Here is a 27,219-nt window from a genome sequence, read left to right as displayed (position 1 = left end):
AGTACCACACAACTGGAAACAGTACAGCCTGGGCAGGGAAGAGCTGTGTACCCCACCCCACCCCCACCCCCCAGATAGGCTTCACTTGAATCCCTCTCCAACACTCAAGGAAAATACCATGGCAGGGTTAGTCCAGCTTAGAAGATCACTATAAAAGACACATGAGAGATCTTCCACCTAATGAACACCACACACATCCAGCCGGTCTCCCTTCTTTATTGATCTCTGGCTATAGCAGGGGCCTGGGAGACCAAGAGCATGGGGGAGTCACATGCGGTTCAGAGTGGCAGGTCTAATGACCATGGAGATGGACTTCACAAGAACAGGGCCCACTGTACAAATGCATGTATTTACAAGAGAGGAGGAGGCAGTCACCTGGACTTGGCCTTAAATGGGGTGACGTGGGGCAAGGAGCCTGAGGACAGGAAGAGGCTTTACCTGGCTGCACTCGCTCTGGGTGCTCCAAGTTGCTACCGCCCTGAGCCCCTCCCCATCTGCCTTCCACCCACCAGGGGCCCCGGGAGGGGGAAATCTCTTAGTGGGCCAGTTCGGGGAGAAGGGAGGCAGGAAGGACCTGCTCTGTGTCAACATTACTGGGTAATACTTCCCCCTGCTTGTACTGGGGCTAGCTGCTCTCTCCTTCCTTTGCTCATAAGATACATCCTGAAGGAAGACCTCAGAGCGTTTACAGACATTGGTCGGATGAGGGCTTCCTAGTTCCCGGGGACAGGAAGGAGGCAAAGGGTCAAAAACCCATCTAGATCAGGGTACAAGCCCCTCAAGCCCAGACCATCCCCAAGTATTTGAGGACTCCAGGAAAGACTTCCCTCAGACAGAATCCCAATGGCTCCTCTCCTCTCCCAGCCACTGTCTGGGCACAGGAGAGAGAGAATTTGCAAGGGAATGGGGCTGAAGAAGTGCAAGTATGGGATCAAGAGGATGTCCCCCACCTCATCTTAGGAAGGAACCTGAAGGGACACCTGCCCTTCCCATGCAGGGCTTTGAAAACTGCCAGCTTCCTATCCTATTCTGGCCCTTTCTCAGGGAAGAGAAGGGAAACCCAGACCTGCCAGCTAAGATCTGGGGTGGGGGACTGAGGGAACCCCCAAAATGTATTGCTTAGAAACTTGGAGGCAAGAAGGATGGGGAGGGCCCAGGGGGCTGGCATCTCTGACCCTCCCCTCCAAACTGTAGGAAGCCTGCAGGGAGCTTACTCCTCCCAAGTGGCCAAAGGAGGAGTCCAGAGGCAAGGGATGGGCACAGTGACCACTGAGGGCCTGTGGGTGGGGAGGGGCCCTTCCCACACCCCACCCGCTCCAACATTTGGCTCTCAGGTGAGCTGTCTCTCCCACAACCAACACACTCCCTTGGAGCAGATGGGGGAACCAGTCCTGATGGATAGTGCTAATGACATCGAAGACTTTGGACTCAGTGAGGACCTAGAGAAAGAAGGAGACACTTCAGAGTTCTGTTCTAGGATTTCATATCTAACCTGACCTTCCTTCTCCAAATTCCACCCAGTCATCCCTTGACCTCTATTTAGGTGCTAATGCCCTTCAAAAGCATGGCAGCCAATGGCATGAGCTGGGCTGAAATAGAAATCATATACATTCACCTGCTCTCACTGAGCCTTGCAACCAGACTGGTGCCTGTTTCCTAATCTCACAAAGGCTGATGTATGTATTGCCCTACCTGCACTGTCCTGTACTTTCTTCCTTCAAGAAAGGACTGTGGGACCAAAGAAGGTAGTAGGAGTCCCTTGCTTCCCACCCACACCCTGGCTTAGTCTGATGCCTCCAATTCTCTGCTTTACTGCCTGGAAAGAGGAGAATCTCCTGCTGAGTGGAGACCAGAGATGAGCCACCCAAAGCCAGACTGGCCTGGCTAACCTCCTGCCTCCCAGCTCACCTGGTCAGCCCCCAGTTCCCTAATCCAGATTCCCATTCTGGTTGTGCTCATCTTCTGCAGGGGAGGATGGGGCTTCTTCCTCACAGGGGGACAGTTCATCAATGGACATCTGGTTGGTGATGCCTACAGAGGGTTCCAAGAAATCTGATATTAGGCCAAGAAGTAGTTTCTCTAGAACCAAAGGTGTATGTGAAGAAAATAAGAGGACTGACCCTCATCTACCACCTGCCTCAAAACTGAGCTACATGAACCCCTTCCCACATGGAACACTCACAGCCCCCGCACACATTGCAGCCAGCACCACCAAGCTACCCAGATCTCTAGGGGCACCATTTGGAGACAGTTAGAGAATACAAGGGGTCCAACCGTGATGTGCACAAAGTCCCATGACTTAGACTACTATGGCTGTCCCTATCATCTCTTCAGCTCTCGTTCTAGAGCAGCCCAAGTCATTCAGACAGCCTTTCCTGTGGCTTCCTATTTTAGCCAGACTGGTTCCATTCCCAACTCCAGGAGCCAAGGAGTTTCCTGGGACTTAACAAGAAGGGGGTTGCTGTTGCTCTGCCAGTCAGTCCTAGAATGTTCACACACATGCATACACAATAGCACCCACTGCTTTGCCAGTCAGTCCTAGAATATTCACACACGTGCATACATAACAGCACCCACCACTTGCTGCCCGTTCCTTCCACTTCTGTTTGTTCTCTTGAATGTACTTGGTCCAGGTGGCACGGAAACTGACCACATCAGGGTTGGGGTCTCCTACGTCCACATCTAAAGAAGGCTGGCGCCACTGGAAGCTAGGAATAAGACCCCATACACACACCCAATTCCAGATATAAGACCCAACCCTCTTCAGAACCTACTTCTTAGCCCTCAGCATAGAGATAAAAGATCAATAAAAGGCTGAGGGGTCAGAGTTCTCTTTTCCCTCTTCTAGATACCCCCAAAATCCTTGTCTCTCTTCCCACAACTGTACCCCTTCCTCTCCACACTTTTTCTCCTGGTAGAAGAAAAACAAAAACAGTATTATCTGAAAGACAGCATAGACTCTTAAAGGGAAAACTAATTTTGGAGGCCTAAGTGTAAGTCACACCCTTCTAGTCCCATCCTTTTGTAACAAGCAGAGAGGCTCTCAAACCTAAAGCAGCCTACCTCCCTCCCACCTCCTTCTAGCCTGTGTCTCTTCTCATAAAGGTGTCCCCTCTGCATTCAATGAGCCAGGACACATGGTTACCCCAGTCACAGTCACCTGGGCTGACTTTTAGGCTTGGAATCATCATCTGCCAAGGGCTGGACACTCTTTTCTGCCACATCAGTCAGCACAGAGAAGGTTGGCTCCACAATGAAGTCAATGAAACCTGCAGGAAGTGCTTAATCAGCAAAGATGTCTCACTTGGAGAGCTAGGCAGAGGCGAGAGGGAGCACAGCCGTGAGACCCAATTGCAAATAACAAGGCCTGGAGAAATGACTTGAAGGAAGAGCTTTCCCATTGGGAACAACTTGGAGAGCCCAGAAAGATCCTTCTCCTTTGTCAGAGTGCTCCATCCAGCCCTTCATCCTTGCCTCAGCAAGAAAAGCAGTTCGGGGGGTTGGAGGCTCAGAACAGGCCTAGCCAAGCCCAGACATCTCCCTTCCTCTTCCCCTCAGACTCACCTATCTGGGACTGGGCCACCAATGTGGAAGTGCGATCACAGAGTGGAGAGAAGGGCAGGCCCAGCTCTGCCTCCTTGTCACCCTGGGGAAAGAGGATAGATGCCTCAGGGTTGGGAGGGCTGAGGAGATGAATGACTGCAATGGGAGAAAAGGATGCTGCCCCTATGACCTGAAAACAAGGGTGCATAGCAAAACCCAAAGTCCAGCTGGGCTGATAAAGACTTTACAGGCATGGGATCCATTCAAGTGTAAAAGGTAGGAAACTTGCAGAGCAGGGGGTAGGAAGGCTCCACTGACAGGGTTACCTGGCGGAAGAACTCTTCCATTAGGGCCTTGGTCCAGCGGCTGTGGACTGACCACTGCTTAGTTGGGTGGCTGATGTCAGCAGCATGAAGCAGAAGAGATAGGGCCTTGGACTTGTCAATCCTGGTTAGGGGATGTGTTAAAGAGAAAGAAGCTGATCTTCTAGGAAAAGGAAACCTTGGCCATTCTCCAACTTCCAGTCACATACACACACACACACACACATTTCCACATAACTCTCTTAGAATCAATGGACATGAATTTGACTCCTTCTCATATCTACCACCCACTAGTTGTGAGACACTAAGCAAGTTACTGAAAATGTCATAATTCATCTTCTTCAAGACAAAAATGAGAAGCCACACATTGAGTTGTTCTGAGAATTAAATGACTTATAACAAGTATTTCAAAGTGTCTGACACATGATATGTACCCAGTAATGTTATTTACAATGATAATCATTGTTCTTGCTGTTAACTAGCCCCCAACAATGTCCCATGATGACGCCATAGTTTCTATTCGGACACCATACACATTGGTCAACACACACCTCCAGGGCACCAAGTCCATTCTTGCTTACACAACACTTATCCATTCCCAGCCACTTATAAACAGCATTAGATAGAATTATAACATTTGTCCTGTCTTCATTTTTGTTCTTTTTTAACCTCACACAACTCTCCCAGTAGCTAGAATAGGAGCTTGTGTGGAGGGAGGCACTTCACTGTTACCATTTCAGACAAGGACATGTCCAAAAAGATTGATTGTATTTCCCAACATTCCAGAGAAATCATGTTCCACAATTACAATAAAAGCCCATCCAAGCTCCTCCTGGTCAATGCCCTCCATCAGACCAGTTAGACACAAATCCAAGGCCACATTCACAAACACCACACACACTTACCCATGTATACTCAGATAAGTGCCTAGAGCCAGGAGAGTCTCTGAACCCAGGTAAGAACTCAGGCATACCACTGCCCATTGTACCCTGACTCACAAGGCCCTTTCTCGGGGTTAGCCCTGCCCCACATCCCTCCATGTGTGCTACCTTTCCAACTGCTGCAGTGCTGTCTTCATAGTCTTCACTTGCTGGAAATGGCAGGACATGTCTGTGGCCAACACCATCTCGATAACCAGGGCCCGCAGCTCTCTAAGTGGACAAACAGAGAAGAGACCAGTCCTTTCAGCAAGGGGTAGGACTAAAAGATAAGGGGGGGGGGGAAGGCTTGGATAAGAGTTTCGGGGATGGCACATGCTGGCCTGTACTCACGCAAATTCATCCTTGGTGAGATTGATAAAAATGTTCATCTCATCATCCTGCATCATTCGAAAGACAGAGCTGATGTGGTGATTCTCCAGCACCGATCGATCATTGTACAGGATGGCACATTCTGACCTGTGAAGCTGTATGTCATGCCCAGCCCCCTATAAAGGGCTCCTCTGGCAGCTTTGGCCCCCTCCTGCTCCTGCCATGCCCCATTGCTCACTTGGTCTGAATGTGGAAGCTGTTGGTTGTGCCTGTGTGCTCATAGTCATGGATGGCTGCAGCAAAGATGATGGCCAAGACCTCAATCTCTGACAGGCAGTGCTAGGGGAAGAGGAAGAAAATGAAGTAGGGCCAGCACTCTGCCAATCACTCCCAGACATCTCCTCACTCCACCCATCATCAAAGCTAGCCATGTGTTTCAACTCTCAGAATGGCCAGAGACCTTCCTCTGTCCCCACCAGTCATATGCCCACTACACCCCATCATGTGCCCCCAGCAGTGCCCAGGAAGTACACCTGGGAACTCTCTGGAGGAAGTGGATGCAATTTCACTCTGAAGATGTTGGAATTCCAGGAAACAGTATAAGTAAAAGGGCACTGAAAGAGCAGCCAAGGCTTCCTAGTTCTAGATCCACAGGCCCTGAACATCAGGAACATGACCAGGCACCTACCACCATGCCTGTGCGGAGAAGGAAGCAATGGACAGTCTGGGTCACGTCGGCTGCGTGGATCTGGTTGTGGTAAGGATTCTTATATTTCCCATAGCCTGTCTCCAAGGCCTCCAGAAAACTCATCAGAAACACTGTGGGAATCTACAGGAGGAATAGTGACATCAAGGCTCCACAAGAGTAATGAGACAGGCAATCCCAGCACTCTTTTCAAGGTAGTCAGGTGTGATGATGCTCACCTCTTATCCCAGCACTTGGCTGAGGCAAAAGGTGTGCAAGCTCCAGGTCAGAGTGGACTCTACAGGGAGACCTCCACCTCACTTCATTCACCCACCCTCCCCAAAAAGAATTGGGAGTGACCTAAAGGACTAGCATTGGCTCTGCTAGTTCAGATTCAGGCTCTACCACCTGCAGCCTGTGTGACCTTGGATAATCCACATGTTTTCCTGTGCCTTCCTAATTGCAAAATAAAGATACTACTACCAACCTAGGATGTAATGAGAAAAAGTACAAGGCATTTAGTAAGTACTCTCTGAAGAGCATCTATAATTATTATTTCCATGGAGATTTCTAAGGAAAGGAAAGAAAGCCTCCCTCCTACCTTCTAACCACCTGCACCACCCCCAAATCTAATACCATGGAGAAGGGCTCAGAAACAAAGGAAGAATAAGATGAGCTACAGAGCATCCTTGTAGCAGATATGGAGCACCTGTTCCTCTGAGAATTCCTCCCTGACCACCTCCACCCCACATACGCCAATAGGCAGCCCACCAGACCCACAGCATTTACACACATGTGCACATACCCCAAGAGCTAGGGCTCTAGCCATTCACTCTCAATTCTGTCCCTGACAATATATGCCCTTGGGATATCTCTGCCTCCTTCAAGAGACTCAAGGCTCTTAGAGGGCAAGGCTAATCTTCACCAGAGTCCAGGAAGGGATCCAGGGCTCAGGACTTAGGGAGGCTTCTGCAGATAAGCTTCAGAGTGACAATGGACAAAGAAGACATGCCACTAGTCAGTCCTGAGCATCCCCCACCCTTACCCCTGGAGGGCTGTGCCCCAAATTCAGGGAATTTTAAAGGACCGTTTCCATGACAACTGCCCTTGCTTTTGCGTTGCCATGGTGTCCCTAGAGGGAAGGGAAAAATAGGGGGGAACAGGAAGGGAAGAGACCATGGAGCTTGGGAAGGGAAGCCTGACCAGGATGCAGAAAACACCCCTATCGCTAACAGTTGTAAAGCAGTCAGGCAGGCTAGCTAAAGCCAACTCACTGCAGCTACTCTTGGGGCTCCCTAAATCTAGCCCTTCCACATAGGGAGAGAGTTCAGAAAAAGCTGGTATCTGAAGTACATCTGAAAACTACATATCGAAACTGGAGCTAGGAAAGGGAGCCCACAATTCTTGGCCTGAGGAGACAGAGCTGGAGTGAACAAGGAAAGTTCAGTGGGCCAGGTCTCATGAAACCCCAGAGGAGAACCCGGCTGAGCAGCTCAGTCAGAAGAGGAAGAATCAAAGGTCAGGGAGAGCCTGCATGGGCAATGTTCCAGTAAAGTAAGAGAAGACTGCTAGGAGGACACCCCCACCTTTACTACTCAGACCACACCCTTCAAAATCTGCTACTTCACCTTCAACACCTATTGCAACCCCAGGTGCCACCCCATGCATGCCCCAGAGCCACTTGTCAACCCTTCACACTCCTCTTTCAGAGGTGAGTTCCAAAGTGTTTGTTCCTGGCCCAATTCCCTCCCAGTGCTGTTCCCACCAGCCAAAAGACCTGGAGCAGACTCTTTCCAGATTGTCTTCCTTTCTGCCAAGCATACAGCCCTTCCCAGTTCTGCCCAGAACTAGTCCGCTCCAGACAATCCCCAGCACAGACCAGAGCTAGAGACTGAGTAGTCAGGTTTGCATTCTGGCCCCTCCCTTCCCCCCAGAGAACAAATGGAGAGACTCTAATCCCAAGGGATGACAGCACTGGGCTCTAGACCTCCAGAGTCCACAGACAGAAGCAGAAGGGGAGACAGATGGCAGCCAGCTAGAAGGGGACAGACCAGGAAGGAAAAGGAACAATATCCCAAGCTAACTACTTACAGGCTGATACCTCTGGAAGCAGTGAGTGAAGTGAGAAGCCAGATTACAGCAGTTTCAGGGGGTGCAAGAATGGGATGGGCAGGGGTGTCATCCTTGACACTGGGACAGGATGAGGGAACTACTCATTGGAAATCTTTTAGGACAGAGCAAAGAGGAGCGAGGAGTCCTGCCTGAAGGTAGAGGTAGAACACTGCCAAACCTTAAAGCGGCTGATGAGGCTATGCCGAGTCAGCAACTCAAAAACAATGGTCCTCAGAGCGTGGTCATCGGCTGCCCGGTTCAAGGAAAAGACATCAAAGCACCAGAGGTCCAGGTTCTGTGGAAAAGCAATGGACTAGGCAGGAAAGCTCCCCTCCAAATCTCCCTTGCGATGGCAAGATCAGTAAGACTTCCAGGTGTACTTCCCAATGAAGCAAGAAAGCAAAGGTAGTTATGTGGGTCTTCTTCAACCCAGGTATCTCTCAGTACCAGAGAGACAAGAAGACAATGGTTTGCCTCTTGGGTAAGTAAAAGTTGTCCAGAAGAACATAGAAATAGTTAAAAGGGGGGGGGGAACCCACACCACAAACAGAAAATCTGGTAGTCTCAATGGTTATTTCAACCCCCAACCTTCTCCTCTTTCCCAAAAACCCAGGGGTCACCTTGAGACAGTTGTGGACTGCAGTAGAGTATGTGGGGCCCACAGAGGTATACGTTCTCCGGAACATCCTGAGAAAGAACATAGAAAAATCAGGGACAGCCTCGGGAGGAGAAATTTGGCCAATTGGGGCTGTGGGAATAAGTCTCAGGGTAGGTAGGGTCATGAAAGATTAGCCTGACTGGGACAGAGGGCCCAACAGAGGCCGGGGAGGTTGAGAATGGGCAAACCTCACCGCTCCACGAAGATCCCAGCCTGCACAGCATGCACGATGCTTCGGAACTTGGGTTTCTCTTCTGCCCTGCGACCTTTGGCTCGGGTCTGCTGGGTGAAGGTGGAGGCCAACCAGTCCCGCACCTCTGAAGGCACAGCATCTGACCGAAGTTCCCGAAGCTCATCTTCAGTGTCTAGGATTTGCCTGAGGACCAGAAGGAAAGTCACAGCTTGAGACCCTGCACCCAGCTATACCCACTTAGTGTCTCTCCTGCTCAATTTTCACCTTTCCTTTATTTTACTACAGCTCTTTGTATCTATCTTCCTATGGAACATCTCTAACAGTGAAGCAACACACTGTATAAGGCCGTGAGATCACTATGGACATGACTTAGCAAAGGGGAACACTACTTTTCCAGGGATGCTCAGGGCAGCATAGCCCATCAGAAATAAACTACAAGGTTCACATATGAAATTTTAAAAAAAAAAAAATTTTTTTAGGTATGGTGGAGGCAGAAGAACCAGGAGTTCAAGTAAAACATTAGCTACATAGCAAGGTCAAGGCCAACCATGAAGCCATGTCTCAAACAAACGAAAATGACAGAAAATAAACTTAAATTATTTTAGTAGCTACCTTAAAGTAGTAAGAAGAAACTGGTAAGGGTTTTAAGAGATGGCTCTGTGGTTAAGAACACTTGCTATTCTTGCAAAGGTCCAGAGTTCAGTTCCCAGAACCCACATCAGGCAGTTTACAACTACCTGTAACTCCAGTTCCAGAAGATCCCACACTCTCTCTGGCTTCTATGTTGGTACCAGACATGCATGTGATGCACACATATCCATGCAGGCCTTCACATATACAAGTAAAATTAACATAAATATTCTTTTTAAATTTCAAGAAAAAGAATGTTTTAAAACTGGTGGAATGTTTTATGACAAATTCTATTTAAGCTAATCCATCTGAAATATTATTTCAAGAAAAAAACTAAACATATAATGAGTGAATGGCATATCTTGTGGTTTTTTTTTTCTATCTTTAAGGGCCAGCATATAATTTACAGACATATTTCAATTTATCCTTGCACTACAAGTCCTCAGTAGCCAAATAGAACCAGAGTCACCTCTCCTGGCCAACACGGGTCTAAAGAGGTATTCCATGTGGGTGAGGTTAGAACTAGATGGTTTCTAGGGTCCCTTGCATCACTGTTTTTACCTTTGTCTTTCCCAGCACTGGGGATTAGGCCAGGGTGTCAGGAATGTGAAGCAAACACTCCACCCCTGAGCTCCACCCCAGCCCTTTCCAGGCATTGTCTATCTCAGCATCTCTCCACCTCTTTATCTCTGCCCCATCCTCTTTGTCTGCAGCCCTCATTCCAGCCCTGCCCTCCTCCCTCTCTGGGGCTCTGCCTATCTAACATCTTCCTTCTCCATCTGCATGCCTCTCTCACCTTGTCTCATCAATGTAGACAGCTTCCAGCAGGGAAGCTGTGTATTCCAGGTTTTTCTTCAGCTCCTCGATGTTAACCTCCCCATTCTCCAACTGCTTCACCATGTAGCGCAGCCTGCAGGGTGTAAGTACAGATGCTTAGACACTACATCCCATTCAGGGGGTTCCCCCATTAGGGGGCACTTTGCAGAAACACTTTCAGTCTTCTGAGATGTTAATAGTCCTAACATTAATGACAACAGCAGTCAGTGTTTTTCATTCCAGGCTCTGGCTTCTACCTATAAGTTAATATACCCCCACAGTTTTAGCCTAGGCAGTTGGCAGCCCCAGGAGGGATGTTTCAGGAGATGATTTGTTTCACAGTCTCCATACTTCCCTAGGAGAGATGGCTTTGGGATCAACACCAATCAAAACAGTCCCCAGGATCCTTTTATTATCCTGGTCAAGGCAGGGAGGGGGAACACATCCACAGCCCCTCAATCCAGGCAAGGATGGCAAAGGCACAGAACAAAGACCAATCTGAATGCTTTTGCCTGGCCTCACTCCACGCAGGCAGAGCTAATGGATTATGATTCCAGAATCCATCAACCAGGACAAAGCAAGTTAACCCCTGGCTGTCCAGGCCACAGATAGCCTCATGTCTCTGACCTAGCCAAAGTTTAACCCTTGCAAAATGGTAGGGTGAAGCCAGGTTCTTTCTCATTCATATGATGCCTTCCCCTTCACACTTTGCAGCTTGAATTCTGGGGGTCACTAATTAACTGAGAGGTTTCTTGGAAGTCTAGCAAAAGCAGCTCAGAGTTGTAAATGACACTTGGGCTCTAGATGGTGATTTTGAAGAAAGCAACTCACCACCCTCCCAAAATCCACCCCTCTATACGAGGCTCTCCCATCCAGACTGGGTAAGACAGTAGCTAGGACAATTTCCCACTGAAAGGGGTTTCAGCAATCCAAGGTCACACTGTGAGTCAGGGAGGAAAAGAGAATGAGTCAGGGACCAGAGGCTGAAATTAGCATCAATTCCCAGGGATGCTGGGGGCAGGGGGGGGGGCGGCGGGGGACGGGACAATGGCATTCCTGAACAGAATCGGCTATAGAAACCTGGGGTCTCAGAAGCTTTGGAATAGGGGCTCAAAATAGCTAGCCCCAGGAAGTATCACCAGCCAAGTTCCACCTCAGAGCCCAGCAGTCCTGGCCCATATGTCTGAGAGTAAATAGGGCAGAAGGGAAAGGGGCCATTCTGGGGGTGGGGAGCTGGAAGGAGGAGCCCTGTGCCTCTTGAGTAGGCTCTTGCCCACCTCATTACCCATGCCTCACTGGTTCCATGTAGAAACAATCAGTTGTCTGACAAGGAGGGTAAGCTTAGGGAAAGCTCAGTCCACTCCTGCTACACAAGGGAAGAGAAACAGAAAAGGGACTAGACATCTTGGAAGGCTTTCCCAGCCAAATAAACAAGAAAGGGCCACCAGCCAGGAACTGCCAGAAAATCACAGAACAAAAAGGTGCACTCTTTGGACCCAGACAGGGCCTCCCTCTCTACTTAGTCCTGGTAACACAAAACAGAAAGAAAATCTTCTACTGCCTCTGATTCAATTCTCCTCATATTCCACACCTTACCCTCATCTGCTACTTCACTCACCAGCCTCCCCCCCACCCCCACTTTCAACCAAAAACCCTGTCCCCAGCATTCAATACCCACCACTGTCTTTTCCAACCAAGCTAAGAAAATATAAGGGCTGGCTCCCAAGTGAACAGCCACACCCACGAGTTTTCATTTGCATTTATTTGCATAACTGCTAACAATGCAGCCAGCTCTACATTTTGAAAATGTTTTCTCCTATTTTACCTCATTTTATCCTCACAATGGGCCAAAGAGGGAGAAAGGTAGGGAAAGGATTGCAAACCACATTTCCAATGCACAAACCTAACTCCTTGACATGGTTTACCATGTCTTTGAGGCTGAAATCCCAGTTTCAAAGCTCACTTCCTGAGATACATCCCTGGACCAATCACTAATTCTAATCAGTGTGCATTAAAATGTGGCCTCGAAATAAAATAAAAATGAAATGTGGCCAGGAGAGACTGGAGAGATGGCTCAGTGGATGAATACTTAGCTACTTTTCCAGAGGACCTGAGTTCAGTTCCTAGCACCCCTGTTCTTCCCGCTCCAGAGGATTTAACACCCTTTGCTGGCCTCACACACAGTTGGTATACACATACCATACACAAAATCATACACACATACACATAAAAGCAAAATATTTTTTTAAAAAGCATGCCTGAACTCCCAGCACTTGGGAGGCAGAGTCAGGTGGATTTCTGAGTTCAAAACCAGCCTAATATACAGAGTAAGTTCCAGGACAGCAAGGGTTACACAGAGAAACCCTGTCTTAACACTCACTGATAGATAGATAGACAGACAGATAGATAGATAGATAGATAGATAGATAGATAGATAGATAGACAGACAGACATATAGATAGACAGATAAAAGTGGTCTGGAGACAGCAGATACCAGCATCACCTTGGATCATAATTCTAAATTAGTAGATTCTAAACCTCACTGAACATTTGCTAGACCAAAGGAAGGCATGCATTTTTAAAATTTAGTGTGTGTGCGTGTGTGTGTGTGTGTGTGTGTGTGTGTGTGTGTGTGTGTGTGATGTGTGTGTAAGATAGAGGACAATTGGTGTACTCCATTCTCTCCTTTGACTATCACAAGAGTTATGGGGATTGAAGTCGGGTCATCAGGTTTGCCCCAGAAGCTCTTTATTCCCTGAGCCATTTACCATTTCCTTGTCACTGGCCCCCACTCTGCCCCAACCAGTCCTTTAAATCCAGCAAGCACTTGCCTGTTCAATCCCAGCCGAGGAGAAGAAATCCAGTTTAAATGGAGATGACAGAAAATGCCAGTGACTATACAATTTAAAACCTCATTTGAATCTCACACGAGTTTTAGGAAATAAGGAAGCGCCTTGAGGCCAAGATCACAGGACTTGTCAGTTTCAAGTTGGCAAGGCCAACAACTCACACTAAAGTTAAGGGGACCTACCTATGTCCCTGTACATTGGTAGTATTAGGACAGCCCAAATCTGACAGTGTAATTAGCATGTGGAGAGACACAGGACATTGCACCACAGCCTCAGCCAGTACCTCATTAATGTTCTGTTGTCTGGACCTGTCAGTGAACTATAGGGCATGGCAATTATCAATGTGGTACAAACAGTGCCTGGTTTACCTTGGTCTCCATACTCAGAGCAAGTTCATCAACTAGAGAAGATTTGGGAAGACTATCAGGTGAAAGGCCATCTGCCAGAGCTTACAAAATGGCACTACCCAGCCAGGCTTCTGAAAGACTAATGATGAGCCTTGGGACAGAAGCGAAACTGTAGGTTGACTTTAAACAGCCCATTCAAGTTCCACCTTCTTTGGCTGCTAGATCTGACCCAGGAGCTTCTGTGGGAGTCTGAACAAAACATGATCCAGACACCAGAAAGGCAGGGAGAGGGAGAAGAAGATTAAAGAGTAAATTTGATAAACAAGGAATACAAGAAAAGGATCTGGAATCGAGCAGCTGAGAGGATCCAGGTGCTGAACTGCACCCTCCTAAAGCCAAATAAACACACACACACACACACACACACACACACACACACACACCATATGCTAGGCAGCAAGGCCTCTTTTATCTCAAAGTCCTTCAGAGAGAAGACCCCCTATGCCTCACTAGCTACAGAAAGTCCTTTTCCTCACCTACAACACTTCTAGAACAGCCCTGTTTCAGACCTCAGAGAGTTCGACCCATGAAAAGCCCCTTCCCTTGAGAAGAAGAGATTCAATACTGACCAGCCCTTATCAAACTTCCACGAAAACTGAAGTTTCCCAGAATTCCTTCCATTCCCAGCCATACCCATTCCACCATCACTTTCTTCCTCCTTTACTTTTAGCCCTCCAATCTTGATCCTGGCAGGCCCCAGTCTCCCCTAACTTCAGTTGGAAGAAAGACTCTAGAAATAGTAGCCCTAACACAGAGAAGACTGCAGCCCCCACCAGCCCATCTGGGGATTTCCAAAGCTGTCTGCCACTACTTCCAGTACTAAGACTGCCACAAAGATCTCTGTAAACAGGAGGCTTAGAAAAAGACTGCTTCAACCCAGAGGAGGGGGAGATAAACAAAGGGTTGAGGCATATTAGCTCATTGGTGAAGCCCTTACTTAACATATACAAGGCCCTGTGCTCCCCTCCAGTAATGGGGGCTTTAAAAAAATAGTCCTGGCATGGTAGTTCATACCTGTAACCTCAGCACTTGGGAAGCAGAAACAGGAAGAATGCAATGCATTCAAAGCCAATCTGGCCTACAGAGAGAAGAGAGACATGAGGGCTGGGGGCTGGGGGTACAGGTATATAAGATCTTAAGGATGCCAGGGATCAGGAAGAACAGAGAGAACCCCTGTGAAAATACCTGTCATAGTCAAGCAAAAAATAACAGAGAGATATAGAAATAGGAGATATGATAAATAACAGAGAAATGGAAATACAAGAGTTTACAAGCAACCTATCCTCACTCCTGCAGCCCTCTTCATGCCCACCCTTCCTGCCCTCCCCTCTCCTTCCTGCCTCTTCCCCTCTCCCTGGCACCTACCTGAGGATGGGGCCCTGGAGGTGGCTCCTCTGGACAGGAACAGGGTTTGCCATGGAAATCAAAGTTCCCTACTTCAAAGTATCAAAAGGCTGACCCCAGGGCACAAGGGCCCTTACTAGGGAACAACTCCCTCTTGAACCCCCAACTTCCTCTTCCAAATCCCAACAGGACTGAGAAACTGACCAGAGAGCACTTTGTGAACAGGGAACAGAAAGGGCCTGGCTAGAGAGGTGATGAGACAGAGACCTAGCCCACAGGAACTGGGTGAGAGGCCGCGGGAAAAGTTTCACATCTGAATCAGACTGAAAACAAGAATCTGCTGTCAGAAGAGTCCCAGAAAGGCCAGAAATAGCACAGGCCAGCCCCTTGCTCTAAGTGGGTGGGGCTCCTGTTTGGGAAAAAGGGATTAGCAGGCAATGTCCGGAGGCAGGGACAGGGAACCATCCTGAATCTGTCACAGAGAAGTCTATGGTAGGAGTGGAAAGAGACCATAGGGTCTAAGCAGATCAGCTCCTGCAAATCCCAGCTTCTTCTAGGGCCCTTCTTCTAGGATCCTTAGCGCACCTGAGAGAATGCTCAAGGCAGGAGGGTCCCACAGAATTACTTGCACTTGGGAAGGGATTTGCAGAAGTTAGAGGCCAGAGGAAGCTCACAGGCAGAGAGAAGTGCACCCCACTACACAGTGAATGAAAAGTCGGGGGATGGAGGGGGACCTGTTCAAACAAAGAGAATGGAGGGGGTGGGCGGAGACTGGCAGAAAACAACAACCATAAGAAAGAAAGAAAGAAAGAAAGAAAGAAAGAAAGAAAGAAAGAAAGAAAGAAAGAAAGAAAGAAAGAAAGAAAGAGAGAGAAAGAAAACAGAAAAAAAAAAATCCACGAGGCTGGCCAAATTATTCCTAGCCTCGATTTTCTCATCTTACATACGGAGACTGGGGAACACCGTGACTTAACCAGAGTGAGGTTAACACTACTCAGAAGTGGAGGAGAGAGGACTGATCCCGGGAGGGGCAAAATAAGGCTTCCAAAAGACCTTGAGGACCAAGACCCTTCTTTCTCCTCCTGACACACGACAGGAAAGAGCCTGGCGTCTTCATTGCCAAGTGGACTATGCACACAGCCCTAACAGCTTCCCGATTGGCTGCAAGATGACATCACCAATACAAGCTCATTGGGGCTATGATTGGTCCCCTGGGGTTGGGGCGGAGCTAAGGAGGAGGTAGGAGGGTTGAAGCAAAAAGTATCCTCAAATCTAGGGTCGTTCGATAGGCAAGGAATGAGAGAAAGGTCTCACAGGCACTAGTGTGGCCAGAAAAAAAAAGGGGGGGTGGAGAAACAGACCCAGAGTTTGGGTTTTATGACAGGGTCTTTTCCCTCCTTCCCTACTGCTCAGAAGCAGAGAAATAAAAAAAGACTGTCACTGTGCCAAGGCCTTAAAGCAGTATAAACAAACGAAGTTTAAGGACCTGCTGTTTCTCAGCGGCTCTGAGTCTCTGAGCGGTGGGACAAGTGGAAGTGGACTGCAGTCCACGGTTGCTCTCTAGAGGACTGGTGGCCAAGAAAGGAGAGGAAAGGAGACCGACCACTCTCTGTGCCCCACTGCCCTCACCCTCTCTACCATGGCCACCAGCTGCTTAGTGCTCTCAGAAAGGATTAGACCCAGCATCAGAGTCTCCCGCCAAGCCATTTGGCTTGTTTTTCCATGCTGATTGCGAAGGATGGGTGAGAGAGGAGCAGGTGACAGCCAGCTGCACTCATCTCCAAAACAGCATCATCCTCCAAGCTGTGCTCTCTCTCCTGCCTGCAGCCCTGTTCTGCTAATCTCAACTTTCCCACTGAGAGATAGACATTAATTTAAACTGGAAATCCTTGAAGAGGCTATCTCATCATCTTCTGCTCTCTTGTCCAACAGCAGCAAAGATGTCTGGACAAAAATGACTGCTCACCTCCATACTAGATGCTGTGTCACCTATTCCAGCCTATGATTATAGACAGTTCCTAGTAAGGAGAGATTTAGGGGCAATCACCAACCCTTTCCTGTAGTGGGAGGGTTCATACATTCATCCACACCCTGAACTGAAGCCTGAATCCACACGCTTACCTCTAACTGAGCAGCTAAGTCATCTGGCTACGAGGAAGGACAGAGATATGAAGACCCCCACAAGAAGTCCAGTGTAGATTTCCCTTCAGCTCGTTCATATATTTTTATTAATGTTTATGTTAATATAAGAAGTTACAAGTTTCATTATGCCACTTCCAAACGTGTGTCATTCTGCTTTGTTTTTGTTTTAGTTGGTTGGTTGGTTTGGGTGTTGTTGTTATTGTCGTTGTTGTTGTTTAATGCTGTTGAGGTTTTATTAGGTTTTCTTTTGTTGTTGTTGTTTGATTGCTTGTGACAGGCGCTCTCTCTCTCTCTCTCTCTCTCTCTCTCTCTCTCTCTCTCTCTCTCTCTCTCTCTCTCTCCCCCCTGGAACTCATGACAGCTGGCCTCAAACTCACAAACTCCTTTGCCTTCTGAGTGCTGGGATTAAACATATGTGTTACCACATCTGGCTTTCTGCTTTGTTCTTATTCACCCCTCTCCTCCACTGCTCTTTTCCATCCTTCCTGACCCTTCTTGCTAGGCCCTCTTCCCCTCCAAATCCTCTCCCCATTTGCTTTCATTCCATCACTTTTTTCTGCTCCCCTCCTTTAAGGTCTCTTCTTCCCCTCTTACAATACCCATTTGTATTTACATTACCCCTTGAAATTAGAGGTAGAGAAAGCCCAAGCACAGGACCTCCTTCTCCTTCCCACACCCAGGTTTCTCCCTCATGTATCAAGGACTAATTATTGGCATAGAGGACAAAAGTTGGTTCTGGTCAGATAAAAGGAGGAGAGAGGGGACTGGGTAGTTTTGGGGGAAGAAAGTACCTAGATAATTTCAAGGATCCAAAGATCATAGAAACTGGAAACAAATAAACAAGGATATCAGCTAAGTCTCATTTTAAAATGACTTAAGTAAAACTCAGGAGAATTTATTTGCCTCGCTTTTGCTGACTGTGTATGACCATGGGAAAATCTCTCTGAGTTCTAGTTTCCATGTTTAAATCTGGTAAATAACACACACTTCCCAGAAGTCTAGTGAGGACCTGATGAGATAGTTACGAAAGCACTTTGGGAACCATACAGTGGTACATCTGTGCAGATGGTTATTGCCATTAGTCCAACCCTTTAGCTAGTTTTCAAATATTCATTGAGAGGCTTCCATAAACAAAGTCCCAAATGCCCACTAGTGCCCAGGACCCAATTTTCTCATGCAGTCCTCAAATGGAACCTGAGCTATGCATGGAAAACCTCCAATCTCTCCAAGTGTCTAGGGCTTTTCTCTTTCCCCTGTAAGTCCACACAAGCTGGGAGGAAGCAGAGGCAGGGGCAAGGACCATGCAAAGCTTGGAGCTGCAGAATCCAAGAGCAACCAGAACTTTACCATATATTCCCCTCCATCCCTGGTTCCCATTGCTATCTGAGCAGCCCTAGTACTGGCAGCTGGCTGGGCAGAGTGGCGGGGGTGGCTCCAGAGATAAAAATAGCCCCCCTAGTGGCAGAATTCAGATGCCATTCTGGAAGATGGCAGACCTCAGGTTGACATAGTAGTCATGACAGCCATGGGAGATCTCTAGGCACTGGACAGAGAAAGGGGTGGAGAAGATGTACTGTCAATACTTTTCCATCCTGGGAGCCTACTGTCAATACCTCCCATCCTAAAAGAGCAAAAGGAGATGAGATAAAGGTGTAGAAAGTCCTGAAAGACAAACAGGTAAAGAAAGAAATTTGGAAGGTGCTACAGAAGTGACCAAGAAAAACACTGAGGCACAGAGTGATGAGGTCTGCTTCTACCTTGCCGGTGTATGACAACTCCCCAGTCCCCTAACTAGAAGCCATTTCTAACAGTTGTTCCTAGCAACAGCCCCAGCACAGCCCAGACTGTGCTGTGGAAAGAAACAATTTAAGCAGTTCCAGTCTTAGATCAGACTAATACAAACCTGTGTCCCAGTGCCTGACTGGATATAGCATGCAAATATACCACCTCTCCCTCAGACTCCAGCCCTTAACAAAGGGAGTAATTGGGAAAGGTTGGCAATAGCACAAGGTGAAGAAAGATGAGAGAGGGGGTGACCAGACATTATCCAAAAGAATGCTTCTCCAGCTCACGTGTTCATTGGCCCCTCCTTGCACTGTGGAGTTCTGCTTATTGACTACCTCCACAAACCACCCCACTAGTCCTCTAGACATCCCAGCAGATGTCTCCAGCAGATGTTCTGCTTCTAGGGGACTGACCAGATGCTTAAAGCAATCTAAGATGGGTAAGAGCTGGAAGTTTGGCAAGAATGGCTGCAGGTGTGTAGAACAGCAGAAGGCTGGGTCAGCAGGACTGCAAATTGGTCCCAGTACTTTCCCCCATCCTATCAATTAGCTCCAGGACCCAATTGCTTCCTCTGTGGCCCATGTAGCTCTTGAATTCAGGGTCAGGCATTGCAGACAATAGGGAATCAGGGTCTCTTGACCTTGATTCCCAGGTTCTAGAGTTCTTCCTTTCTGACTAATTTACTGCTTCCCCCAAATCAGCATTTATCGGGTCTCAATGGAAAATGATAGCTTCCTTTTTTCTAACCTTTGTGAATTTCCCAAGAAGTTCTACTTCATATCTACCCTCAATACATTCTGCAGCAATCAAAACAACAGCCAACTTTGTTGACATTTCAAAGGCAAGCAGAGGAGATGTTACATATCTTCCAGGTTGGAATTCCTAAAGCTCCAGCTTGGTGCAGATGCTCCAAGCTCTGAAACTTGGCAAGTGTGCTCACTCAGCTCAGGCTGAAGGGAGTTTCCAAACAAGGTGGACATAGAGGACAGAACTAGGAAGAAGATGCCAGGGTAAATGTTGGATGACTGATAAAGAAAGAAGTGGGAAGCTGAGAATGTAGAAGGAAAGGGGAAGCTTCATGGGCCCTTAATCCTGTCCAGGCACCTGACCCAGAAGGCCCACTCCTTTCCCAGCCTAAACAATGCCAATACCAGCTGGCAGCCTCTCGGCCCACTGCAGCCACTGTAACTATTTGCAAATCTGACTTCGCATTGCAGCTGCACATTCAACTGCCCTGAGAACCCAGCTCAGCCAAAAGCAACCCTAAATACTCCTGACTCTTCTCCCAGCCCTAGCCACAGGCTTCTCTGGATATACCTTGGCCTTTCTCTCTGACAAACTCCATCAGTACCCCTCTGGGGATTGCTAAGGTCCCACCCACATGCTGAAGTAGAATCTTAACCTAATGTTTTCTTCCCAACCAGGAATAAGAACCACAGTTAGAGAAGGAGCTAGGGAATGAGAGAGTGCAGAAACTACTGCAACAACAGAGGGAGGATGGCTAACAAGCACCACTTGGGGAGGCCTGCAATGAATGCTTAACAATCACTTTTCTCCTTACTGCAACACAGGACCTCCTCCCCCTATCCATCTCAGCTCTGCTCCCCCCAGAACTCTCTCCCAGCTCTCTTGGACCAGCTGTCTTCCCTCCTGAGTGGACAATCTTTATATCTAACAACTTCCAGCCTTCTTAGTGTCTTCCCTCCACCCCACCTGCTGCCCTCATTTTATGCCTCTTTCTCTGAAGCTGTCCTGAAGAGAGTGGGAAAATAGCTACTCAACTTCCATACTTGAGAAAACCAGCCCCTTGAGATTCAAAGGCAATTACTTGGCTTCTTCCCTGGAGGAGCTGAGAAGATGAGGTCGCTGATCAGGCAAAAGAGAGGCCCTGCAGAAAGCAGGAGTTGAGTCTGGACTCTGAAGAAGGCCCCAAAGGGTGTCTTGCAGCCAACTTACCCCACAGTCACCACAGCAACACCTAGAGGGTGGACGCCTCTCCAGAGGTTCGATGGCTCCCAGCCAGGAATGAGAATGAGTAGGAGGCTGAAAGCATGAAAGGGTGAGTGAAGACAAAAGGGACAGAGAAGGCAACTGGGATACAGAAAAGGAGGAAAAATTAGAAAAGAAGGGAAACCCAAGAAAAATTGGGACAAAGGGGCAAAGTAGGAAGATGGTGTAGAAAGAGTCAAAGAGAAAGAAGGGAGAGGACAAAGGCCTTGGGATTTCTTCGACCATTCCTTTGCTGACTCAAAGACAGGCAAAACCTCTTGTCAGGGTTTGATACCGGCTGGCTGGCTGGCTGGCTGGCTAGCTGGCTAGCTAGTTGGTCTTTTTATTTTAGAGATAGAGTCTCATGTAGCCCAAGTTGGCCTTAAATTCTCCCAAGTGGGTATGTACTACCACATATAGGTATGTACTACCACACCTGGTTTCAAGGTTTTCTTTTCCTCCATTCTAGTCTGAGAGGGCAAGAAAAGGGAAAGGTCTAAAGAGGTCCAGGCTTTTCTCTAACTGAATCCCCCTTGTCTGCCAGGCCTATTACATACCCAACCTCTTCACCTTCTTCTGGGCAAAAATGACAAGTGCAAGCCATGTAGAACCACCTTGTCTCCCCAGCCTGCTTCCTGGGGCTCTTGGGCAAGCATAATAGTATTGGGGTTCTAAAGAACTTATAGAGTCCTTCTAAAATAAAAAGTAGATGAAAATTAAAGTAGAGATAGAAGACATGGGGTGGAAGAGGGAGACTATAAAAACTAGGGAAGAGAAATTCCCTGGCCATAGCTGAGAACGAAGGAAGAAGAGCAGACCCAGGAGTGAGAACTGCCCCCTGTCCCCCACCCCCTGCCCCATTCTCCACAGGTCCAGGTAGCTGAGGAATATGATCAGCCTGATGATATTACTCCAAGCCAAGTGTTTAGGATGAATGCAAAAGAGGGAGGGGTTGCTTCCCATGCTGACCCTTGCTTATAACTAAGATTGTTCCATCTTTGTCCTGTTCAACCATTAGGACTAGGTAACAAAGACTCCTGTTATCCTTTTCACATTAACCCACACCCTTCACAGTGTATCATCCTTCCAGCTCCATTAGCCTCTCATTCACTGAACTCAGACACATGTCCTCAACCCTCCCATGGGATCACTCATCAGCAAGACTCTACCAAATCATGCCCCAGTTAACTTGATAATTCATGTTCCTGTCTCCTGAATCTTCATCTTTTTCTTCCATCCAGTCATTAGTCCCCCACTCATTCCCTCACAAAGCAAGCTCCCCCATACTGAAAGGTCTCCACACTTTATCATTTAATGTTACTTTCATATTGATAATATCAAAAAACAAAGTCTAGGAGTTCAAGATCACATGGCACAGGATTGTCAGAGTGGGAATTTGAGCCTAAATTCATCTCCTAATATTCTCTCTGCCCTTCAGCTGTCACCAACCTCCACAAACCTGATCTGACCAGTCATGGGAAGTTCTTTCTTTTATCTGAATTTGAGTTGGCCTGTCCCTGGGCCTCTCCCCATCTTACTGCAGAATTCCCTCTCCCTCTACATCCCAAAAGCCACTCAGTCCTCATTCACACAGCACTATGGAGGAAGTAGAAATGTGAAGTGTCTGGTGAGAAAGAAAGAAGGTATAAAAATCAAGGAGGAGAGATTCCCTGGTGACAGCTAGAAATGAAGGAGAAAGGGCTCGTTCAGGGAAGACAGAAAAACAAAAACATAAACCTCCCACTGAGGACCAAGAGGCCTGGTGCTTGTGTTTTCTAGAGGTGAAAGGAGCCACAGTTCATCCTGCAGTCTTCACAGCAGCTCCACAGCTATATGCAGAGAATGGGTGAATGACAGCAGGATTTACAATACCAGTTAAAGCCACATAAGATTACTGGGTAGGGCATATACAACATGAGAACCAAATGTCAGAATCAATCAATCTGGATCTAGTCCCTCAGCTTCCTCCTGCTGTCCTCTGGATCTCCCTCAGGATTGCCAAAATATTTGAATGTGTCACAAATACACACAAAAGATCATTTATACATCATATCCCATGACCAACATGCTCATTCACATACACTTATACTTCATCTTGTCCACGCCTACAACCACATGAAGCATTCAGGTAAGAGCATACCTTCCCAGAATATTAACTGTCAAACACACCATTCCTAACCGAGGGAGGGAGGGAGGGAGAGAGGAAGGGAGGGAGGGAGGGAGACAGAGAGAGAGAGAGAGAGAGAGAGAGAGAGAGAGATCATCATGGAGCTGTGCTTCCAGCATGCGTCACTCTCTATCCAGACTTATAGGTATACATGTCTCACACTCACAGTTTCAGTCTCTTGTTCACACGAAACACAGCCTTTATATCTATGTAACTCATTCAGTTCCTGGCTCTGATCCTAGATCCCACCCCTGAAAACCCAGCAGCCAAACCATTTCCCTTTCCTCTACCTCCATTTCCTGCTCACCCCTCCCTCCTGTGTGGAGGTAAACATGCACCACAGAGTCAGAGACAGAACTGGATGCCATGACTTCACCCACACATAACTAATTCATTTCTTTCTTCATTTCCTTATAATAGTATTTCTTGAGAGCCTATATTGTTCAAGGTGCCACCTGAGACTCAGATGAAACAAAGATAAGCAAAAAAATCACTTCAAACACGTCCTTGTTCTAGACTCAGCTGTTATGACCTTGAACCTCTGGGGTCCTGAGAATGAAGCAGGGGAGAGACAAGAAAAGAAGATTGTGCCTACACTGCCCCACACACAGAGGGAATTTTTATCTGTAAAATGTAAAATCCTGAGAGAAACTAGGGCAGAGATGAGAGTGATGCTTGTATGCCCTGGGAGACAGAACTCACATCTGTGTTTTCATTTGTGTATGGCACCCAAAAGAAAGACTTGGGCAGAAGCACAGAGTGGCAGAATTTTACCTCTTGTATAAATGTAGCAAGATGAGAAAAGGTGTGCCTTCCCAACTCTCCACAAGGGCAGAAAGCATATTCACTTCATCCAGTAACATAAGCCCAACAGCTAGTATTCTATCTGCCCTGAGCAAGATGCCCAGACTGTTCTTGAATGAGTGGTTGGTTGGATAAATGAATGGACGGAGAGATAGATAGCAAAAGCAGAAAACCAATTGGGGTTTTTCTTGATTCTAAACAGATCCTGAAAATTCCTTCTACATCTAGTTGTAGTATCTTACCCCCACGATCCCCAGTGCCCTCTGATCTTAGATAAGGGTGGACAGCCAGGTCAAATTGTTCTTATTCAGCTGGAGATGTTTAAATCAACATGACTAGCCCCTAATTTTCAGACTGCATTTCTCAGTCTCTTTATTTGTGAATCTCCTGAGTTAGAAAATTTTTCCTTCTAGCCAGAAGTAAAATCCCACTGTTGGAGAATTCCCTAACTCATATAGCCCCAGATTCTTAGTTGATCCTCAACGCTGTCCTAGTATGAGAAATGGGATTCCTAGATGTTCTTTTCAACAAGAAACTACCCTGAACAATTGGATTAGTGGAGGTTTTCTGTCCAGAGGCAAAAGCACCCTAAGAGTCTCTATTCCTAGATTAGAACTTTAAAGGGGGGGGGGGGTAGGATGTGTTGTGTTTGAGAACCAAGATACATACAAAAAGATTCAGATATGTAGAAATCCCATCTGTCTACATTACCATTCAGTGCCCAGACCTGAGACAGTCATGTCTACCTCCCTGTTTCCAGACTAAATAGCCTCTTTTACCCTCACCAGTGAGAGAGAAGGGAGGTTCCATTTCCATTTTAGGGAATTCCTCCTTTCTCACCTCTTTAGAAACAATGACTAGAGGGCTGGGAAACTCCTCCCACCTAGAAAGAAAGAAAGGGTGGGAAAAAAAAAAAAGCCAGAAATCCTTCTTCAGGTTGTCAAAGCCATCTCAATATTCAAATCCAGAAAGCCATCAACCTGGGCTCTACCTTTAAATCTTTCTGTGCCTTGAGAAAATGAGACTGAGAATCCACTCCTAGGGATGAACAATCAGCTAGCTAGTATTCCTTAGGACCAGCTTGCTGAAGTGAGATAGACCAAATTCATCTAACCAGTGAGGCCACTGATCCTTGCCCACCATGGAAGGCCATCTAAACAAAGGTACTATGGAAACCTCCACTGCTTTCTCTCTCCAGAGTTCAGTACCACCTCTGGGGTTCTCTTTTCTCACATCAAAGAGGGAAACAGCCATTAATTTTCAGGAAAGATTTATTTTTGTTTGGCTAGAAAAGTGTGGAGGGTGATGAAAATGAAGAAACCCATTCTACTACATGGCCCTGCTGCCTAGAATGAGAGCCAAGAGAATGTATGAGAAGCCATTAGTGCTGTCCTGAGATGCTGGAATTCTGTCTGTAACCCCTGACTCCTGTCTTTCTTCTCAACCACTTTCTCACCTGACACTCTCTCCTCAGTTTAGTGACCACTGACAGAGCATCCTTTTCTATCGAGACCCACTCAACAAAAATCAATTCAATCCGTTTTTCCATTTCCTCATCCTCGAACTCATTCCAAAGCTGCGCTTCACAGAATCCAGCAAATTGCATTGGCCAGAGGCAGCAAAGGAGGAGGACAAAGGAGCACGTTTGGATTCTAAGCCTTGTTGCCCACTGTGCCTCATTCTCCCTAAGGACTCTGTAAACAGCAAGCACATTAATCAGACTCACCTGCCCAATATAAAGCCATCAGCTCATCACTGTTGGTAAAATATTTGAAGAACAAGACAGACATGGGCATCTGTCCACTCCCTACCTCCATTCCCTCTCTGTCAGAACCCAGAGAGGAATGGCTCAATACTTGCTGCTGAGGGAACTGGAGAAGAACAGGGTTTGGGAATGGTTACCATTTTGTTTCCTATCTATTCTCCTCTTTTTCTAGAGCTGCAGGGAATCTCTTAGGGAGATGTGCATCTTCTCTTATCTTCTGATTAAGAATCCACAGAGTGTTAGAGATTACCCAACGGCACCTGCCTGGGAGGTAAACATGGTACATGACCCAATCCTGTTCTGCTTTGAGGGGCAGGAAGAAAACTTCCTTTTCTCTCTCAGAATGGTGCATGAAACACCTGAGTTCGTCCTCTCCTCTTTCAGGCCTCTCCATGTACTCTAGTCCCACAATAAGGAATGAAGCTTACATGTGCTTGGAGATCCTGAGAGATCCTATATAAATAAAAAGGCTTTGATTAAGCCAATCATGTTGTTCCTATCAATCAATCAGTCTTCTTCACTATCAATCACCCGGTCCTCTAGCGCCCAGGTGACGGTTCCACCCACTCCTCCAGACCATTAAATATGCAATTTCCAGACACCAAAGCAGATGATCTTCTTAAGTGCAGGGCACCCTCATCCTGTTCCCTGTGGGATGCAGGGGGAAGAACGACCAATCCCAAAGAAGATATATAGAACCCACAGGTTGGCACAAATATCTCTCTGTGCACTAGATCCGCCGCATCGGTGTGCAAGTGCTCTTCACACCTCTGTGACCCATGAACACTCGTGCACACTGCATGTGATGGGTCTCACATCTGCACAACCCTGCACATGGATATGTGTGAGTCAGCCTGGCACCTCCTGAACGCTGCCTGTCTGCAGCCCTGTCACACCGCACATACAGTGCGCTGCCTCTTTGCGCTGCTGCGTGTCAGCCTGTCACCCAAAGGGCCGCAAACACAAGCACAAGCTTTGCAACTCCTAAACCTGCTCTAACCAACAGGCTCGTTCTGCCAAGGACCCATACATGTGACCTGGACAAGGATGTCAGGGCCATGTTTCCTCGCACCTGCCAACATGTGTGACCAAGAGAATCTACCTGCCTGGTTCCAATTGCAGCACCACATACACGCAGAAAGAGAGTTCAACACGCGCACACACACACACACACCGCCCCCCCCGCCCCCCCCCGCCAGAGACTCACAGAGACCGTAGCTTAATCCACATTTTCTTGCTGGGGGCTGACTTCAGCTCCAGGGGTGACGGGCAATCCGACTCCAGCATCTCTGGAGGACTGCGGGGGGACAGCTCCATGCTCAGCCACTGTCTAGAGAACAGAAGGAGGAGACAGCCCCTCTGCTCAGCTTCGGACCCTTACCGAGAGATCCTCGCCCCTCATCCTAGACCCTTCCCACCTGCGGCTGGCGTGGACCAGCCAGGCCGGTGTGTTTCTGCTCGGCCCAAGCTAGCAGGGCTGCAGTTCCTGCGGCTGCTTCTCTCACGCTACCCGGCTGAGCTCTGGGCTCCAGCTTCCAGCTCTCCGCGCCGCTGCCGCCGCCACCGCCGCCGCCGCTACCTCCGCCACCGCCGCCGTGCGCTGCCACAGCCGCCTCCTCGCCTCCCTCCTCCTCCCCCGGCCAGGGCCCCCTCCCTTCGCTCCCCTCCCTGCTCCTCGACCCGCCCGCCCGCCGGTCTACCGCGCAGTGTAGCCACTCCTCCCCCTCGCCTAGGAGCGCAAGAGAGCCTAGGGGTGC

General features: G+C 47.9%; 1 protein-coding gene across 4 annotated transcripts; it reads right to left on the bottom strand.

The window, feature by feature from the left end:
* Nucleotides 1–196: 196 nt before the first annotated feature.
* Pde1b (phosphodiesterase 1B, Ca2+-calmodulin dependent) lies at nt 197–27,219 on the bottom strand. 4 transcript variants are annotated; one of them, NM_008800.2, is made up of 16 exons: nt 26,881–27,219; nt 26,670–26,792; nt 10,191–10,304; nt 8,765–8,947; nt 8,534–8,600; nt 8,092–8,208; nt 5,805–5,945; nt 5,355–5,455; nt 5,138–5,263; nt 4,916–5,017; nt 3,870–3,990; nt 3,565–3,646; nt 3,161–3,269; nt 2,578–2,708; nt 1,909–2,031; nt 197–1,439 (listed from the first exon to the last, which is right to left on the bottom strand). In NM_008800.2, the coding sequence occupies exons 2-15, from the start codon at nt 26,777–26,779 to the stop codon at nt 1,928–1,930; spliced, it is 1,608 nt and encodes a 535-aa protein (NP_032826.1). In that variant the 5' UTR covers nt 26,780–26,792; nt 26,881–27,219; the 3' UTR covers nt 197–1,439; nt 1,909–1,927. The 4 variants fall into 4 exon arrangements, with proteins under 4 accessions (NP_032826.1, NP_001344909.1, XP_030104267.1 ...); NM_001357980.1 differs by lacking the exons at nt 26,670–26,792; nt 26,881–27,219 and adding an exon at nt 23,060–23,127; XM_030248407.1 differs by lacking the exons at nt 26,670–26,792; nt 26,881–27,219 and adding an exon at nt 15,864–15,937.

Source organism: Mus musculus, chromosome 15, assembly GCF_000001635.26.
Source record: "Mus musculus strain C57BL/6J chromosome 15, GRCm38.p6 C57BL/6J".
Taxonomy (NCBI): Eukaryota; Metazoa; Chordata; class Mammalia; order Rodentia; family Muridae; genus Mus; species Mus musculus.
This window is presented reverse-complemented; position numbering and strand designations above follow the sequence as displayed.